The 19,007-nt window shown below is 43.4% G+C and overlaps 1 protein-coding gene and 1 long non-coding RNA gene across 3 annotated transcripts in view; both read left to right on the plus strand.

Annotated features, from left to right (window-relative positions):
- Window positions 1-12,070, plus strand: part of LOC139081008 (uncharacterized) — a 76,335-nt gene extending 64,265 nt beyond the window's left edge. For both annotated transcript variants that reach the window (XR_011535936.1, XR_011535937.1), the window contains one exon: window positions 11,861-12,070. This is a non-coding gene — a long non-coding RNA (uncharacterized lncRNA). The remainder of the gene's footprint in view (window positions 1-11,860) is intronic.
- SMIM10 (small integral membrane protein 10) lies at window positions 5,178-7,608 on the plus strand. Its single transcript, XM_008511380.2, is given in 3 exon segments — window positions 5,178-5,230; window positions 7,360-7,535; window positions 7,538-7,608. Coding segments are annotated over 3 exon segments (300 nt in total).
- Window positions 12,071-19,007: the final 6,937 nt, after the last annotated feature.

A 19,007-nucleotide genomic window follows, 5' to 3' on the forward strand; every position in this document is an offset into this window, starting at 1 on the left:
ATTGGTCTGTTCCAATTGTCTGCTTCTTCTTGAGTGAGCTTTGGGAGATTGTAGGAGTCCAAGAATTTATCCATTTCCTCTAGGTTATCCTTTTTGCTGGCATATAGTTTTTCATAGTATTCTCTTATAATCCGTTGTATTTCTGCGGAGTTTGTTGTTAATACTCCTCTTTCATTTCTGATTCGTTTATTTGAGCTTTCTCTCTTTTTCTCTTTTAAGTCTGGCTAGGGGTTTGTCAATTTATTTATCTTCTCAAAGAACCAGCTCTTTGTTTCATTGATCCTTTCTACTGCCTCTTTTGTTTCAATAGCATTTATTTCTGCTCTGATTTTTATTATTTCTCTCCTTTGGGCTTTGTTTTTTCTTCTTTCTCTAATTCAGTTAGGTGTAGTTTAAGATTGCTGATTTGGGATTTTTCTTGTTTCTTAAGATGTGCCTGAATTGTGATGAATTTTCCTCTTAATACAGCTTTTGCTGTATCCCATATGAGTTGGTATGGCGTGTTATCATTTTCATTTGTCTACAGGTACTTTTTGATTTCTTCTTTAATTTCTTCAATGATCCATTGCTTGTTCAATAGCATATTGTTTAGTCTCCACATCCTTGTGTCTTTCTCAGCTTTTTTCTTGTAATTAATTTCTAGCTTTGTAGCATTATGATCGGAGAAGATGCTTGTTATTATTTCAATTTTTTAAAATTTGTAGAGGCTTGCCTTGTTTCCCAACATATGGTCTATCCTTGAGAATGTTCCATGCTTGCTTGAGAAGAATGTGTATTCTGCCGTTTTTGGATGAAGTGTTCTATATATGTCTATTAAGTCCAACTGTTTTAGCTTTTTGTTTAGCTCCACTGTTTCCTTGTTGATTTTCTGTCTGGATGATCTGTCCATTGATGTGAGTGGGGTGTTGAGGTCCCCTACAATTATTGTGTTATTTTTGATATTTTCTTTTAGGTTTGTTAGTAGTTGCTTTAGGAACTTTGGTGCTCCTGTGTTGGGTGCACAGATATTTATAAATGTTATTTCTTCTTGATGAAGTGCCCCTTTGATCATTATATATTGGCCCTCTGTGTCTCTCTTTACCTGCCTTATCTTGAAGTCTGTTGTGTCTGATATAAGTATTGTGACACCTGCTTTCTTTTGTTTGCTATTAGCTTGGAGTATTGTCTTCCACCCCTTCACTCTGAGCCTGTGTTTGTCCTTGGAGCTGAGGTGTGTTTCCTGGAGGCAACAAATTGTTGGATCTTGTTCTTTAGTCCATTTTGCCATTCTGTGTCTTTTTATTGGAGAGTTCAATCCGTTTACATTGAGGGTGAGTATTGATGCATGAGGGCTTAATGCCATCATTCTTTTGCTTGTTTTCCAGTTTTCCTGTGTTTCCTTTGTTTCTCGTCCTGTGTGTTTTAGCCTACCTGTTGACTTCCGCAATTTCTTATGCTGGGTTTCTTAGATTTTTCCTTATTTATGTTTTGTTTCTCTGTTCTGTTTTTTAGTTTAGTGGCTACCCTGAAGTTTGTATTCAGAATCTCATGTACAACATAGTCCATTTTCTGGTGGTCTCTTACTTCCTTAGCCTAGACTGTTTCAGTCCCTTTCCTCCTCCCCTCCTAAATTATTATTTTCATCTCTTATATCAACTTGTGTTGTGAGTTTGTGGTTAGAGTGATAAGATTGTCTTTGCTTTGGTGATTTACTTCCCTTTATCCTAATGCTATCGTTGAATATTTGCTATCCTATTCAGATTCTATCTGTCTCTCTACTCTGTGTTTTGTGACCCCCTACTCCCTTTTTTTCTTTTTTCAGGTATGAGAGCCTTCTTGAGGATTTCTTGTAGTGGAGGTCTTGTGACTACAAAGTCCCTTAGCTTTTGTTTGTCTGGAAAAGATTTAATTTCTCCCTCATATCTCAAGGATATTTTTGCTGGATAGAGTATTCTTGGCTGAAGATTTTTATCCTTTAAAGTTTTGAATATGTCACTCCAATATCTCCTAGCTTGTATGGTTTCTGTAGAGAAATCTGCTGAAAGTCTGATGGGGGTTCCTTTGTAGGTTATTTTCTTCTGCCTTGCTGCCATGAGCATTCTTTCTTTGTCATTCATTTTTGCCATTATTACTACTATATGCCTTGCAGTAGGTCTTTTTACATTGACAACTCTAGGAGATCCGAAAGCTTCCTCCACACACATTTCTCTTTCAATCCCTAGATTTGGGACGTTCTCTTATATTATTTTGTTGAGCACACTTTCTGCTCCATTTTCCTTTTCCATGCCCTCAGGAATTCCAATGACTCTTAAGTTGCATTTTCTCATTGAGTCAGCTATTTCTCTGAGATCTTCTTCAGTTTCTTTAATTCTTATTTCTCTTTCTTCCTCTGTCTGGAGCCATTCAGCCTGTCTATCTTCGATTTTGCTAATTTGCTCCTCTATGGTGTCTACATGGGCATTCAGGGAATCCGTATTCTGTTTTATCTGATCCATTGTATTTTTCATCTCTAATATTTCTAATTGATTGTTCTTTATAATTTCAATCTCTTTTGTGAAGTAACTCCAGAACTCATTGAGTTGTTTCTCCACATTTCCCTTTACCTCATTGAGTATTTTGATGATAGTTATTTTGAACTCATCTTCACTTAGTTTACCCATTCCCAAGCCCTCAGGACCTACTTCTGTATTTTTATTGTTTTTCTTTTGGACTGGAGCTTTTATAAATTGCTGAATGGTAGAGGAGCGGTTTCTGCGCATGATGCTATTATTGGGTTGCAGTTACAGCCTGTCGCCACTAGATGGGGGTCGAGAGCCTTGCGTTCTGAGCCCTCCGCCTTCAGCCTGGATGGTGGGGCGCAACGTGGATTGAGAGAGGAGGGGCACTTTCACTCACACAGACCTGGATTGGATCAGCTCTCCCTTTCTGGTCTCCCAGGGCCCTGGCTTGCTGGGGTTCCCACACGTGAAAGCTTTCCCCATTAGAGGGTTTCCACTGCACCAGGGTGGGAGTCCTGGAGGATCCCCAGACATGCGGCCTCTACCCCGCTCCTTCCCACACCCGCGGCAGTGATCCCAGTCTCTAGGGGAGGGGGTGGAGTTCTCTCCTACCCCATTCCAGCTCCTCCAAGGGCGGCTCCAGTGTCTCCGACCTCCATCGTTTGGCTGCTGTGGGTCTCTGACGATTTCTGTTATTAGGATTTTTTTTTTTTTTGGTTGGAAAGCAGTTGCTCTTTTTGGTTGTAATTTGGAGGGGAGAGAGTCCCAGGGGAGCTCACGCCCCCATGTTGCTGATGTCACTCTCCCTATTACTACGATTTTATATTCAGTGTGTGGTGTGAAGGAGAAGGAGGCGTTTCCTTTGCTTAATGCATTATCTTAGGCCGTTTTGTCTACTCTATTTTTCTCCAAAGGGCTATGGTTGAAATTTTATCATTTCAGGCTGCTTGTGCTGTTCTTCATGCCATAGGCAAAAATTTTAATGCAAAAATTAGCAAAGGGGCCAGAGCCTGGGCAGCCTGTGGGGCAGGGAGCTATGGGGAGGAGAGAGGACAGCTGCCTAACTCTCCTCTTCCTCACTGTTGATACCATCTCTGGGGGCTCCAGGACCCTTTAGTCTGTGTATTAGTTGTAAGGCCTCCACCTGCTAGCCAGTCATCTGGTCCACCTGGTCCTCCTTACTTTTGACACCACTATGAATGACCAATAAGCATAATATTCAGCCTCACCAGTAATCAAATATAAGCAAATTAAAATAATTAGAATAATGCTTTGCTTTTAGGCTATCAGTAATAAAATAATAATAATATGCACAAGGGTGTGGAGAAATGGACAGCCTCACATTGCCTGAGAGAGTGCAAATTTCTACAACCTTTTTTACATGGTAATTGAAAATATTGATTAAAATTAAGACTGCAAGGGGCTGGCCCTGTGGCCAAGTGGTTAAGTTCATGTGCTCTGCTTTGGTGGCCCGGGGTTTCACCAGTTTGGATCCTAGGCACAGACATGGCACTGCTCATCAGGCCATGTTGAGGCGGTGTCCCACATAGCTCAACTAGAAGAACCCACAACTAAAATATACAACTATGTACTGGGGGGATTTGGGGAGAAAAAGCAAAAAAAAAAAAAAATTAAGACTGCAAAACTTTTGACAGAGTAGTTCCTTACATACAAATGTGCAAAGATATATGCACATATAAATGATGTCTAACCTTGCTTGTAATCAAAATATGCGCATTAAAACAGTGAGATTTTTTTTTTCACCTATCAGAATGGCCAAGATTTAAGAGAACGTCAATACTCATTATTAGGAAAGTTGAGGGTGTTCATGGATACACTGGTACAAACTGTGTGGAAGGCATTTTAACAACCTGTATTAAAATCCTTAAACAGACAAAAACATTTTGATCCAAAAATTCCCTCTCTAAAACTGTATCCAAGGGAAATATCAGAGAAGTGTACAAAGATATGCATGCAAAGACATTAATCTCAACATTGTTTACAATCATGAAAAATGTGAAACCATCAGTTAACTACTAGCCATCCATAAAGAATAATACACAGCTCATAAGATATCAATTTTGAAAGATATGTAAGATATGTCCTTATGTCTAAAAGCAATTGTCTGGGCAGTATGTTTGTCTGATTCCATTTTTATTTTATGATTTGTGTGTGATATATGTATATATACCTTGCTTATTAATATATGTTAATAATTGATAAAAACATATACCAATCTATTAATAGTCTTTCTTTCTGGGGGTTGTGATCCTAGGAATTTTACTTTTCTCATAATATATATTTATAATGTTTTAGAAGCAATCAGTGAAACAACATTGAAAAATTAAGAACTTTAGAAAAGTTGCTAAGTTTCACTGATAAATGAATGCAAATTAGAAGAATGAGATATAATTATTGCCTATTGTAGTGGTGAAAAAAATTCCAAGATCAACACTCAATGTTGTATAGAGTCCTGGTCTCTAAAATTTTTGATTGGCCATATGTATTAGTAAAACTTTTTTATCTCCAACACTAAATATATGTGTTTATGTAATTGTTTTTTATAAAGATGATGTTATCACACAAAAATTGGAGTTCTCTTGCTCAGTGTGCATAAATGGCCAATTAATAACAGCATCAGCCTCTGGGAAAAGAGATCGGCTTTATTCTGGGAGATCAACCTGCAGGGAGACAGGGGACATGTGCTCCCAGATGTGTCTCCCCAATTCAGGATTTGTGGCGAAATTTAAGAGGTTAGGGAGAACAGACTGGCACGTGGAAACGCTGGCAGGGTAGTTTTGATTGGTGGGTGTCAAACATTTATGGTAAGGTTTTAAACATTTATGACAGAGTTCTAAACATTTATGATGAGGTTCTAAACTTTTATGATAGGGTGCTAAACATTTTTGATGAGGTAAGGAAGGAATTTAACACTGGATCTTCCTGAATGAGGGAACCCTCGCTTCTGATAGGAGTCTGACATTCAAGTTCCGGTCTTGTCCAGGTCCTTGGGTCCTGTAGGGAGGAGGGATCTTTGGTTCTGCAGTCATTTCAGGTCAAGATTTCTTCTTCTGTGCATGCTTTGGCTATATGACTTCGCAGATTTTCTGAAGGGCAATTCTTAATCACTCTGTTGATAAGAGATGGGATGAGTTGAACTGGTCCTGGAGGGCCTGCGGTTACAATGGGATCATATTATCTATACTCTTCTGCCACTTGTAAACTCATGTGTACAAGGATGTTCACTGCAACACTCTTTGGCATAGGAAAACGGGAAACATTCAGAACATCTATCAGTAGGGAACTGGTTAAATAAATCATTGAACATTATTAGTCAGCATATATATTGGTGTAATAATTAGTCGTTAAAGAGAGTGAAGTAGCTGTATATCATTGATATGGTAAAAGCAATATATCAACATCCCAAGTCAGGAGGTATATAAGGGAAACAGAGTAGTAGTTCATGGCAGGGGTGGGATGGGGGCTACTCAGGGAATTTGCCTTCCATTGTTCTAACTGTGCTCTTGAAACTTTCTAAAAACTTGTTGGTATAACTTTTCCCATTAGAAGAATACTAAAGATCCAAAGGAAAAACAAAAAAGTCACTTGACTCATTAAAACAATGCACACATTTTAAAGTTCAGAAAATTAGTAGGTTTTGTATATTTGTACTAGCTCACAGTTAAGGATTGAAAAAGTTCCTAGAAGGATCTGAGGCAACAGGAAATCTGTTCACACTTTTAAGCTGCTCAAGATCATGTTTATGAAAGAAATTTTCCAATGTTTTGAGCAGGGCCAGGAAGTTAGGTCTCCCGGGTAAGCTGCGCGCCCCTCCCCCCTCTAGTCCCCTGTCTCTCCGGTGCTCCCCTCCCCTTCTCAGTGCCAGGGATCTCTGGCGCCCCACCCAGCCCTGTCCCATGGGGCTCCCTTTGAAACCAAGGACAAAGGAGTTACAGTTTCCCTGGATTAGGATGAAACTGTGCCTGTATCCACAAGGTTAATGTGGGAAACAAAGTAACCAAAGTTTCTGAGCTTGCCTTGCAGAACAGCAGGAGGACGCCTGGTAAGAGAGTAGCTTGCTGACAGCCCTCCGCCTGACTAAGCATCACACAGGAGCATTGAGAAGCTAAAATGACCAACTGTAAGCTCCGCACGTCATAAGAAATATGAAAGACAGTCACCCCTGTGCAGAGGACTCTTGGAACTTCGGCCCCCAAGGCCACATGTCCCCTCCCCATCTTATTCTCACAATGTGCTTTGGAAAAACGCTTAGAACTGCATGTAGGCAAGCTAATCCGTAACAGGTAGAAAGAATAACTTGTTAGCAGAAAATTTATGTCCTCTGCCCAAACTGTTCCTTCTGTCCCAGATAAAGAAGTAGCTGAGATTTTCTTAGATTTCTCAGGAATGTTGCATTCAGCAGATCCGCTATGGAGAGGCACCCAACGTTGTGTGGTGATCCATCACCTGACACTTCTGAGCACCCTCCCCAACCTCGTTTGTGTTATATAAGTCATGTCCAAATCAGCTCCCTTTAAGATGGGTTTTTTTAGGATGATAGTCCACCACGTTCAGATATACTAGCTTATCACTTATTAAAGTTCTTTCTCTACCACTGCTTGCTTGGCCTTTTCTCTTGCAGGGGGCAGGTCAAGTCCTTGCTCAGTATCACCTTGGCTCCGGGGAGGGAGGGAGGAGGCAATTTAGCATGCCTCCTCCTCCCCCCGCCCAGCCCTTGGGCACTAGCGATGGCCTGAGTGCTGCAGTGAAAGGAGGGCACCTGCTGGGCAGCCCAGCTCACATCTGTGGCTGCCTAATTGGCCTCCCACACCAATTCCTTCCACGTCTGTCCCTCTGCCCGCTGGTCGGTGGTTTCACGGAGCCCGCTGGAGGCCCTGGGCTCTGGGCACAGTATGGGAGGCTCCATCAGCCCAATGGTGGTGGCGGCCCTGTCAGGCCTGGGGGTGCAGCTGTTGCACTCAGTGGCGGCCCGCGGCTCCTACAGCACCTTCTGCAATGGGCTCCTGTGTGTGCTGCTCACATTCTTCGACCAGGCCTGTGCATGAACTACCCCTACTTTTATGTTGTGGTCTCCGTGATGCTCAGCATCCACCTGCAGGTACATATTTAGAGCAAAGAACTTTGGGGCATTGATGAAGGGGTGTCCTGGGCAGGATAGCTACCTTCCACCCACCAGCTCACCAGCCTAGAGCAAAGCGACCAGCTGCACTCGGGCACACAGACTGGCCCGTCTGTCTTTCCATTGCCACATCTTTTAATAGAAATGGGCAGCTAGAATCATGATTTGCAGAAAGCCTGCAATGTAACCAACAAAGCCTTAGATATAATGGAAAGTGGACTTTCAAAGAAATAGAGAATTCAAGGAACAGAAAAGAATTTAGAAATATGAAAATCCTCAGAAACATTTGAGAAGTTCTTGCATCCATAAAACAAAAGGCAGCATGAACTTCAGGAAATGTCAATGGGCATAGGATGCCCTAAGGGGAAAAAAAGGAAAAATCACTAAGTTAAATAGACAGAAACTGTACAAGAATGGTGCAAAGAGGAGGCTAGTCTTCTAAATTAGAATAAGAAGTGAATAGACTTCCAACTGAAGGCAATGAATTCTCAGCAACAGGTGGATGGAGTTAGAAGCAGAAGGAAATTAATAACATGACCTGGAAAGCATACATTTCTTCCTCCCAAAGAAACACAATGGTAAACAGAAACTAGAGGGGAAAACAAAGATTTCAGACTGTTTGAGGAAAGCATGCTTCAAATATGCAGCAACCTCAGATGGAGCCTTCTTGTAAACCATCGCCAGGAGTGAGAGACAGGGAATGCACTGCAATATCGTGCAGTCACAGATGAGAAAATTCAATGGTAGCATCCCACTCTGTCATTCAGTGAACAGTATTCAAATAATCATTACAATGAAAATGTTAGTTATGGTTTTCCATTTTTAGAGTAAAACTCTAGGCAAAGCAGGGAAGACTTCATTATGGTTAGAGAGCAGATGGGAATGTTCCCAACTTTGACAGTGTGCAAGTCCAGGCAACAAGTTAACAGGCAAAGGGGAGGAAACAGAACAGCGGCGTTCTTCTCATAAGGTAAGAAGTCCAGGTACTGTCTCCAGTTGAAAGAATAAGACAGATTTAGGGATCGTGTTATTCAAGTGAACAAGGAAACCAACAGAAGAGTTTAAAGTAGTGATACAAGCACAGCCAGGGAGAAGGAGAGCCGAGGGGACAGCAGGAAGTTAGCAAAAAATGCCTCATGTAACCAAGTCAAGAAGTAGTAATAAAAGCACATTATTGAGAAAAATGGAGGTAACCTCTCAACAGACGTGTAGTTTTGGCCTCTGGGATGGGGAACCAAGAGTGCAGAACGAGGAGGGGCAAGAATTCACTGCCTTTCATTATAAGCCCTTTTATACTATTTGATCTTTTAAAAACTATATATGCATGTATTCCTTTAATTAAAATTAAAACTTATCAGAAATGAATTTATTACAATTAGAAGGAAATTTGGGGGAAGGGTCCTTGGGCAGTGGCACATGAGGCCAGGCGGATTCTGCCTTCCTATCTTTCTGCAATAGTGTATGTAAGTCCTAAAGTGCTCCTGAGTTGTTACATGAGACATGATTTCCACGCTTTCTAAGCAAATCATAGACCATAAGGAAATGCTTGAAAACTCAAAATGGCCATCAATCTTCAGTTAGCGCAGGACTTCCTAACTCTATGGAACTTTGCATGAGCAAAATCACTGCAAGGTCATAGTAAAGGTAAAAACAGAACAAAAAGTGGCATTTATTTTTCAAAAGTGAAAAAAAAGGCTCCATATAGCACAATGATTTACCCCAAACATTGTGAGCACCATTGGATCTGCTAGATGAGAATGGCTAAGGAGTAGATTTCCTAGCAGGTTAGCCTACAGCAGCTGGGGACCTGTTTAGCTGTGGATCCATATTAGCCTGTGGATCACTCCGGCCACATTCCTGTGTGGCAGGAATAGCTCTTGCATTTTCCAAGTCTTGGATGGTGGCCAGGTCTCTGCCGTTCCCACCAGGATGAGCCATAGCATTTTGCTTCCTCTGTGGATACGGAGGGGAGATCCAATAGCTTCCTTTTGCATCTTCTTATGCTCATACCCTTTCTCCAGGGCACGGGCAGCCAGTGTGGGGGTAGATATATAGGAGACAGACACTTGTCTCCACTGGGAGACTTCTGAAGTCGGAGGCTTCCTGGAGCAGCCTGTACCAGCAGGGAGAGGAGGGACCACAGTGTGGAGGACTTAGGAAGAGAAGGATGGGGGTAAACTCCCACTCCGTGCCTGCTCTCTTCTTCCCTCAGAGCGGGTAGAGATGACTTTGCTGTTCTCCCTGACACCATGTGTTGGAGCACAGAGGGTAGAGGAAGCAAAGGAACCTCAGGGCAGCCCTGACGGCTACCAGCCAGATGAGGAACACTCCACCTGGACAGGAGGTTGGGGACTTGGTGTGGTGGGAGTAAAAGGAGACCCAAGTGTCTGAGATGGTTCTAAGCCTCCACATATGGGTAGCGGGGTGAGCACCGTGAGGCTGAACATCCACCACAATAACCAAAAGTGCACACTCTAAGCAGAGTGGGGATGCTGCCTGATGCTAAGTATATCCAGGAACTTGTAGAATAATCGCAGAGGAAGTGGTCAGCATGTCACTGAGGCTACTGAGTGGGTGACTCAGGGTAGAATTTCATTTCCCCTAACCTAAGTTAGCACTCCCCCGACCAGTGTAGGTGCTACTGCAGGGCTGTTCTGGGTCCTGTCACACTAGCATTGACTTACAGGTTGTTTCCAATGGGTCTCTGAGAGCTTTGGGCTGTGCTGGCCCTGGCACATTGGCAAGGTCAGTGGGCACAGGTGTTTTTGGGAGAAAGCTAAGGGGAAGGTTCCCAAGTGTTATAGCAGATTACTCAGCATCTATATTAGTCCACTCAGGCTGCCATAACAAATACCACAGACTGGGGGACTTAAAAGCAGACACTGACTTTCTCCTAGTTCTGGAGACTGGAAGTCCAAGATCAAGGTGCCAGCAGGGTTGGTTTCTGGTGAGGCCTCTCTTCCTGGCTTGCAGATGGCTGTCTTCTCACTGTGTCCTCATATGGGGTCTATTTCTCTGTGTGTGTGTGTATATAGAGAGAGCTCTGGTGTCTCTTCCTCTTCTCATAAGGACACCAGGACTATCAGAACAGGGTCTCATCCTTATGATCTCATTTAACCTTAATGGCCTCCTGAGAGGCCCCACCTCCAGATACAGGCACACTGGGAGTCAGGGCTTCCCCTCATGAATCTGGCGTGGGGGACACAGTTCCCTCCACAACAGCATGTCAGATGATCCCCAGATGTCTGTTGGGTAATAACGCCCACCTTGCTGCTGCTGATACCCGCCACCCCCTGGACTCCTCTATTACTGACTCCCTCCAACACGCTACACAGCAGAGTCCATTTGAATGGCACCTGCTTCTCACTGGCATCCTCAGCCTGGACAGAACAGCCAACAGAAGTGCTTTTGACAGCTTCTAATGCTTCCCTTACCCACCAATTTTTCACGGCAAGGGTTACACGACAGATGTTTTAAGTTCCTTGGAGGGCAAAGTTAGGGAGTTAATGGGTGGGTGCTCATGACATGGAAAACAGTCTCTCATGTTCAGAAGTTTTGAATTTCTTCCCCTACATTACATCAGTGGGCTTCTAGTCACTCAACGCCATACATCACAGGCTACCATCTGACAAAGGTTTGCATTAGGCCACCCAGAAGCCAGAATCACAGCCTGCTGCATGAGCCCAGCCACAGTGAATACAATTCATGAATGCCTACTACTCATTCTGTGTTTAACTCTATTCCTTGTTGGACACTGCATCTCACTTCAGACCCCTGGATAACACGCCTTAAGTCAATCTAGAAGGATGACAGCATCTATGGATGGTGGATATAAAACTCTCCATGAGATGGCCCAACCCCCAGCACACACAGACACACTGGTCCCATGTAATAGATTAGACAGCAAATATTGACTCACAGCATGAAAATGATTATTTAATCCTTTTCAGTGGATTTGGAATGATCTCATCTTCACACTCTAAGCATTTTATCTTCTCTACTTTGGTAGGAATGAGAGGTTAACAGTACTTGATTTCAGTGCTCATTGCCTGACAAGCATTGGTGCAAGCTAGGCATAATTCTACCATTCCCTATATCACTGAAGGGAAAAGCAAACAACAGGGATGTGATTCCATCAGGGCCAGTGGAATCTGGAAAGTGCACTAGGGTGCTTCTGGGAAAGGGTTCCTGTCTCCTAAGAAGTCAATGCAGGGCAGAGTGGTCCTTTTTTTTTTTTTTTTAGCCTGTGGAAATTGTCAGATCTGGACGTGACCCCAGGGAACTGCTGTAGCCATCTTCCAAGACACTGATGATGAGGCCAAGTCACAGAAGATGACGGATCCAAGGGAATCACGAAGAATTGCAGCTGGAGCTCTGTGTCTGGAGCCTGGTATATCTATGGACTTCTCCCTTGATGATTCTAAATAAAGGGAAGCCATTACTAAGTGTATAACAAGCATTTGAAATGCACACGAGCACTTCCTGTGAGTATGTGTGTGAGTGTATGTGTGTGTGTGTATGTTGCTGTATCTCGCCCCACAGAAATTATTAGAGTCACAGAAGTCAAGTATTAGCCATCATTCAAACTGTCACTGAGTTCTTGACGCAGTTTAATGAGAATCAATTGGATGATCAGATGGTGAAACTGAGGCTGAGGGATGGGAGGTGACTTGCCCAAGGTCACTTTTGAATTGGTAGCAGATAAAAGGTGAGAACTCTAGTATCAGCCTGGGAGAGTCTGAAACTCTACAAATATTCTAAGATTCTAACGAAGAACAGTTGGGACATGAGAAAAGGTTCTCAAAATGACTGGATTTCAAAAGGCATCTCTCTAAGTGGCCCTTCATCAGATGTGTCTTTTTTTTTTTTTGAAGGTTTTATTTTTCCTTTTTCTCCCAGAGACCCCAGGTACATAGATGTATATCTCTAGTTGCGGCTCCTTCTAGTTGTGGCATGTGGGACGCCACCTCAATATGGCTTGATGAGCGCTGCCATGTCCGCGCCCAGGATCCGAACTGGCGAAATCCTGGGCTGCTGAAGCGGAGTGCGTGAACTTAACCACTCCACAGGGCCGGCCCCATCATCAGATGTATTTTTAAAATTATTCCTTCTCAAAGGTTATACCAACTGGCAGGGGGCTTGGGGAAACCAGTTGCCATAGTGTGACATGTGTCTACGCCCATCAGTCAGGACCCAGGAGCTGGTGCTGTGGGCAGAGTGGTTGGTACTTGGCCACAACAGGCTCTATGGGAAAGGGACTGCTGTCCCTCACCTCTCCCTTCCCAAACTAGACTTCATCTTCCCTCAGTCCTCCTCTTCCCAGGCTGGAAACCTGGCCTCTGAGGTATCCACAGACACAGTTCAGCAGCTACCTGCTCCGAGGCACCGTATCATGAGAGACACTCATTTGACTCAACTGTTGTATTTTCAAGCTCAAATTCATCCAGTCATTGTTCACCTTTTCTGCCTGTGCAGACACAGACTAAAACTTTTCTGCCTGTGCCATCTAGAGGCCATTTATATCAGAGGAAAAAGGGTTCAAACATTACTGGCTCTGTGCTCAAACCTTGGCAGTTCATATTCCCTATGGGGACCTCAATTTCCTCCCCTGTAAAAGGAGAGCGTTGTCCTAGTTCAGCAGTTCCCCAGCTCAGCTCCACAAAAGCATGCCTTTAGCGGCTCGTCATTAGTGCTGTCCATCAGAACTATCTGTGACCTTTGAAAATATACCTATGTCCAGGCTCGACCCCTAGATATTCCTGTTCATTAAGTGAGGAGCAGAGTCAGGGCCTGGACACATATCTAAAACAAAAACAAAAGCACAGTTCACAGGTGCGTCCAAAGTAATCCCCAGGTAAAGAACCTGTGATGTAGGTGTTACTCTAGTGCTCTGGAAGCCTTTAATATTCTTTTTTTAAAGTTATTTTATTGAGGTCACAGTGGTTTATAACATGTTTAAATTTCAGTTTACATTATTATATGTCAGTTTCTATATAGATTGCATCATGTTCACCACCAAAAGTCTAGTTTCCATTCGTCACCATACATATGTACCCCTTTTGCCCTCCCCACACCATCTTTCCCTCTGGTAACCACCACTCTGTTCTCATTATCTATGTGTTTGTTCATTTATCTTCCAGATGTGAGTGAAATCATGCCGTATTTGTCTTTCTGTGTCTGACATTTTGCTTAGCATAATATCCTCATTGTCCATCATGTTGTCGCAAATGGCACAATTTTGTATTTTTTATGCCTGAGTAGTATTCCACTGTGTATATATGTCTCATTTTTTTCATTCCTGCATCTGTAGATGGGCACTTGGGTTGCTTCCAAATCTTGGCTACTGTGAATGATGCTGTGATGAACATAGAGGTGCATGTATCCTTTTGAATTAGTGTTTTCATGTTCTTTTGATAAATACCCAGTAGTTGAATAGCTGGATCACATGGTAGTTCTCTTCTTAATTTTTTGCAGAGTCTCCATGCTGTGTTCATAGTGTCTGCACAAGTTCACGTTCCCACCAGAAGTGTACGATGGTTCCCTTTTCTGCACATCCTCTCCCACACTTGTTATTTCTTGTCTTTTTAATCACAGCCTTTCTGATAGGTATGAAGTGATATCTAATTGTAGTTTTGATTTGCATTGCCCAAGTAATTAGTGATTTTGAACATCTTTTCATGTGCCTGTTGGCCATCTGTATATCTTCTTTGGAAAAATGTCTGTTTATATACTCCGCCCACTTTTGATCGGGTGGTTCAGTTTTTCATTGTAGAGTTGGATGAGTTCTTCACATATTTTAGAAATTAACCCCGGTCAGATATGATTTGAAAATACTTTCTCCCAGTTGGTGGGCTGTCTTTTTGTTTTGTTGATGGTTTCCTCTGCCGTGCCGAAGCTTTTTAGTCTGATGTAGTTCCATTTATTTCCTTTTTCTTTTCTTTCCGTTGCCTGAGGAGACATGGTATTCTGATCTATATCCTGGATCTCCAAGAGGGGTTGATCTTATGCGGCATTCTCAAAGGAGTTTGACCCTAGACCCAACACCTCTCACAGTCCAGGCACAACAGTGTTTCCCAGATCCAACTTAAGAAAACCCTAGATTAGGTGTCTGAGTCAGCTCAGGCTGCCAAAACAAAATACCATAGACTGGGAAGCTTAAACAACAGAAATTTGTTTCTCACAGTTCTGGAGGCTGGGAAGTGCAAGATCAAGGTGCCAGCCAATTTGGTCGCTGGTGAGAGCTCTCCTCCTAGCTTTCAGATGACTGCCTTCTGGCTAGGTCCTCACATGGCCTTTCCTGTTTGTGAGCAGGCAGCAAGAGAGAGAGATCTATGACTGTCTCTTACTCCCCCTGCAAACACATCATTCTGTCAGATTAGGACTCCACCCTCATGGCCTCATTTAACCTCAATTACCACCAAAAAGCCCCATATCTAAATACAATCACATTTGACTTAGGGCTTCAGCATACGAATTTGGAGGGGTCACAACTCAGGTTCTAGCACTAGGAGATATCCAAGGCCCCTCTGAGTCTACATCCTAAGAGTCCTAGTGAATTGCATTCTTTTGATGAATCATGGTTTATGAGATTAAGGAGTTTTCCATGGGAAATAGCATAGATGACCTCATAGGGGTGTATTTTCAAAGTGCTCCTAGCTCCTCCAATGAAAGATACTGCCAAAGAATGACATGTTGCTCTGATGACCAACCCTTTTTGGGTTTTGTCCTTTTTATTACCACTGGAACCAAAACAGGAACCAATATTCTGAGCTTCCTCAGAAGGCTAGTCCATATCACATTCTCACTTCTAACCCAAATGGTCTCAAGCCATGCCTTATTTATCATCACAAAGCAAAGTTTCATTGATCCCAGACAGTTGTCTAAAACCCCAGTCCTGCATCTGAACTTTACCCAACCATCAAGTTGTGGGCTACATGTTGATCTTCTCTTCCACTCCCCTGGTGGTACACCGGGGATTCCTTTTATTTACTGTTGTCAAGTTAAAAGGCAAATTTGCCAGTTATTTTACCCAGAAAACAAGGTTATTCAGTAACAATCAATAGAATTGCAATCCGGGATGTGCATGCTATGGCACAACACAGGCCAATCTGGAAAACAAAGGAGGGGAGCTTGTTTTTATAGAGGAACAGGGAATGTAGAGGGGGCGGTGCTAAAGGAAAGTCCATTAGGGGAAAGTAACAGTTCGTGGTGGTAATGGTATCTCACTGGCTGAGCTGCAACATTTCTTATTGGCTGGGCTGTTGCATGGTTGGGAAAGAAATCTTCCTTCAGTAGTAAAGTAGTTGTACTTCCTCTTGGAGATCCAAGATTAGGTCTCTTCCTGTTTGGAGTAATTGATGGTCTATGATAGGACATGAGAGCTCCCCCTACAGGCTTTCCTGACTCCCATTTAGATCAGGTTTCTCTTCTGCATTTCACCCAATTCCTCCTGGGTGAAGAAGGAAGGCTGAGCTGAAACTCCACCCCCTTGCAAACCCACAGATGGTTCCTTTACACCCAGTTTTGGATTCAATGTCCAATCCAGTGGATTAGAAGGGATTCATACCCCTTGGGTAAGCTCATATCCCACATACAAACTTTGACTCTCCATATTACTTCATCTCCTATTATGAGTCCATATTCTGCTTATGAGACTTGGCCCTTGGTATTGGGTCATATTTCCAGATACATCCTGGGGTAGATTGATTGCAGAGAAGGCCACAGCAATTTCTCCTCTCCCTGGATGTGCAGCCCTTTGCACTGGGACTTCTCTACTCCTTCCATCAATAGGTGGAATCTGTTCTTCCAACTGCTTGGAGCTGGGCTAACCTGTGACTTCCTTTGACCTACAGAATGTAGTGGAGGGGATGTTGTGGTAATTCTGAGCCTAGTCAAGGAGGCTTTTGAAGCTTCCAGTCTTGTTCTCTTGAAAGGCTGAGGCCTCCATATCAAGACATATGGGAGCTAAATTTCTTGGAAAGCTTTGAAATAAATACACTCTTGAGCCACACTGATACCAGAGCTTCTTATCAGGTCAGGACAGGCATGTCCATGGCCCCCCTCCAAAGTAACCCTGGAAGATACTAACTTGCTATCTAGATCTGTCAAAAAGAACCAGTGGCACATGGGCCTGTGCTCCCCAGGGCCCCACATTGCTGTCAGCTGGGCAGTGATTGCAAGTTTTCCAAGAGGGCAGAGAGGTGTTGGTGAACCCCATCTTCATATAAGCCATCCACAAGCCATCCTCAGGCCAGCAGGTATAGGGGTGCATCTGCACTCGCTCCAACACACATTATCCAGGCAGCTTATTGACATTTCCTGAATTCTTGCTTCCTGTCAAAGCTGTCTTCTATGTTCACTCTGACAAGAACTCTGTTGTATAAAGGGCATGTATGAGTAGACAGAGGTGAGGTGAAGGAAAAAGTATCCATGGTGGTCAACCTAGGCCATGCCCTCACATCCCAAGAGAGGCAGCTCTGCTCATCTCGGCCCATAAGTTCTCTTCTCCTCTGTCTTGTGGGCTCATCATCAGTGTCATATCCCACTGTAGCCTCATGGTCTACTATAAATAGCTACACACATACATCTTCTGGATGCTACTCTGTCATTCCAATGCCATGAAGAAGGCATGTCCCCACTGAATAGGAGTATCAAACAATGACTACACTTGGTGCATTAACGGGGTGGGGTTGTAGCCCTGTTTTCTTCCTCACACAATTCCTTTTCTTCCCTTTACTACGAAGTTGCACTGCTTCTGGAAGTGCAAATTGGCCCAACCAAATGTGGATAATGTTGGGCAGTATGTACCAAAGCAAAACATAAGCATCCCTTGTGACCCAGCAATGGTAACTCCAAGTTCTTTACCCAGCAGAAATGTGTACAGATGTTCAACCAAAGATATGTACAAGATGTGACTGCATAGAGCAAGGAGGAAGAAGAGACACTACTTACGGGGCCATTAGAATAATCCAGGAAAGTGGTAATGGAGGCTCAGACAAGGGCAGTGACAGTGGAGGTGCAATGACCTGGGCACATTCTGGTTGTGGTTGAACGTAGAGCTGAGGATTTGCTGACGGAGTTAATGTGGGGTGGGAGGAAACACGGGCACTGAGGAGGTCACCACGGTGTTTTGCTTGGACAATAGGAAGGAAAGAACTGCCATTTGCCCAGATGGGGAAGACAGGGAAAGAGTAGATTTGGGAAGGAAAAAAACAATCAAAGGCTTAACAAATAAAGCCTTCACAAATAATAAATAATTCTATTGATTTAAAAAAATTAGCCTATAAAATCAGTGGAGTTGTTTCCCTTGAATGTTCCAATATATAAAAATATATAAATTAGTAACAGTTCTACTTAAAAGTCCAACTCTAAAGTCATTATTCAACTGCATATTTTAAAGTGGAACAACAGGTGCCGAATCGTCTTTGGGCTGAACTGTTGTGGAAATCCACAGGGTTGACCCGCAGTATTATCTCATAAAAATACATGATTTATGAAAGAAACTAGAATGTCATTGCCTAACTAAACGTTGCATTATGTGCATATATGTGATCTTGATGTTAGAGGGAGTAACGTAATAATCAGAGTGGTAACTCGATTTTCTTGTGTTATAGACTAAAATCAAATGCTTCTGGTAAAATGATATAACCCCAATTATTTTAATGTTTTCACATGTATGGAAATGACCATATGATTATCCTCTTTCTGTCTCTTAATATAGTGAGTGAACACATTTCTTAACATTGAACACTCCTTACACTCCCTGGCCATGATGCATTCTTCGTTGAATATGCTGCTGTGAATTATATGGGCTAATATTTGGCGCTTTCCCAATAATCTTGCAGGCAATTTCTGCGGCCTGTGGGCCAAAAATCTTGGGCTGACAGATGCAAGAATAAGCGGGAAGATGTGTTCACAAAACCTCCCACAAGGGGCATCCAGAGGCCAGCGTTCACTGAGGAAGTCAGCAGTACAGGTGGGTGGTGGAGAGGGAGGGGGGGCACCACGCGGACTCCTCAGCTCCAGAGCATTTGTATCCTCCCCTCTTCACCCGCTGTGTATGGAGCCCGCTTCACCATGCGTATGGAGCCAAGTGGCCTGGGGTCTTCTCCTGTTGCCCAGACCTCATCCGTGGTCCCTCGTGAAAATCATCAGCCCCGCCCCTCTGACTCTGGCCACGCCTCCCATGATTTAGGACCGGTCTCCACCAACCGGCATTAGACCCACCCCCGCGTCTTGCTAGTCCACTGAGTTGGCTACCTATTGCGCCTGTGCAGTAGTGACCACTGGCTTTGCGGGCAGAGACAGTGCAGTGGCCAGGTAACACCGATGGCCACGCCCTCTACTGCACTAGGCCAGCTGCCTAGGAATTGAACTTCTGGTAATAACAT

This window comes from Equus przewalskii, chromosome X (assembly GCF_037783145.1).
Source record: "Equus przewalskii isolate Varuska chromosome X, EquPr2, whole genome shotgun sequence".
In the NCBI taxonomy this organism is placed as follows: Eukaryota; Metazoa; Chordata; class Mammalia; order Perissodactyla; family Equidae; genus Equus; species Equus przewalskii.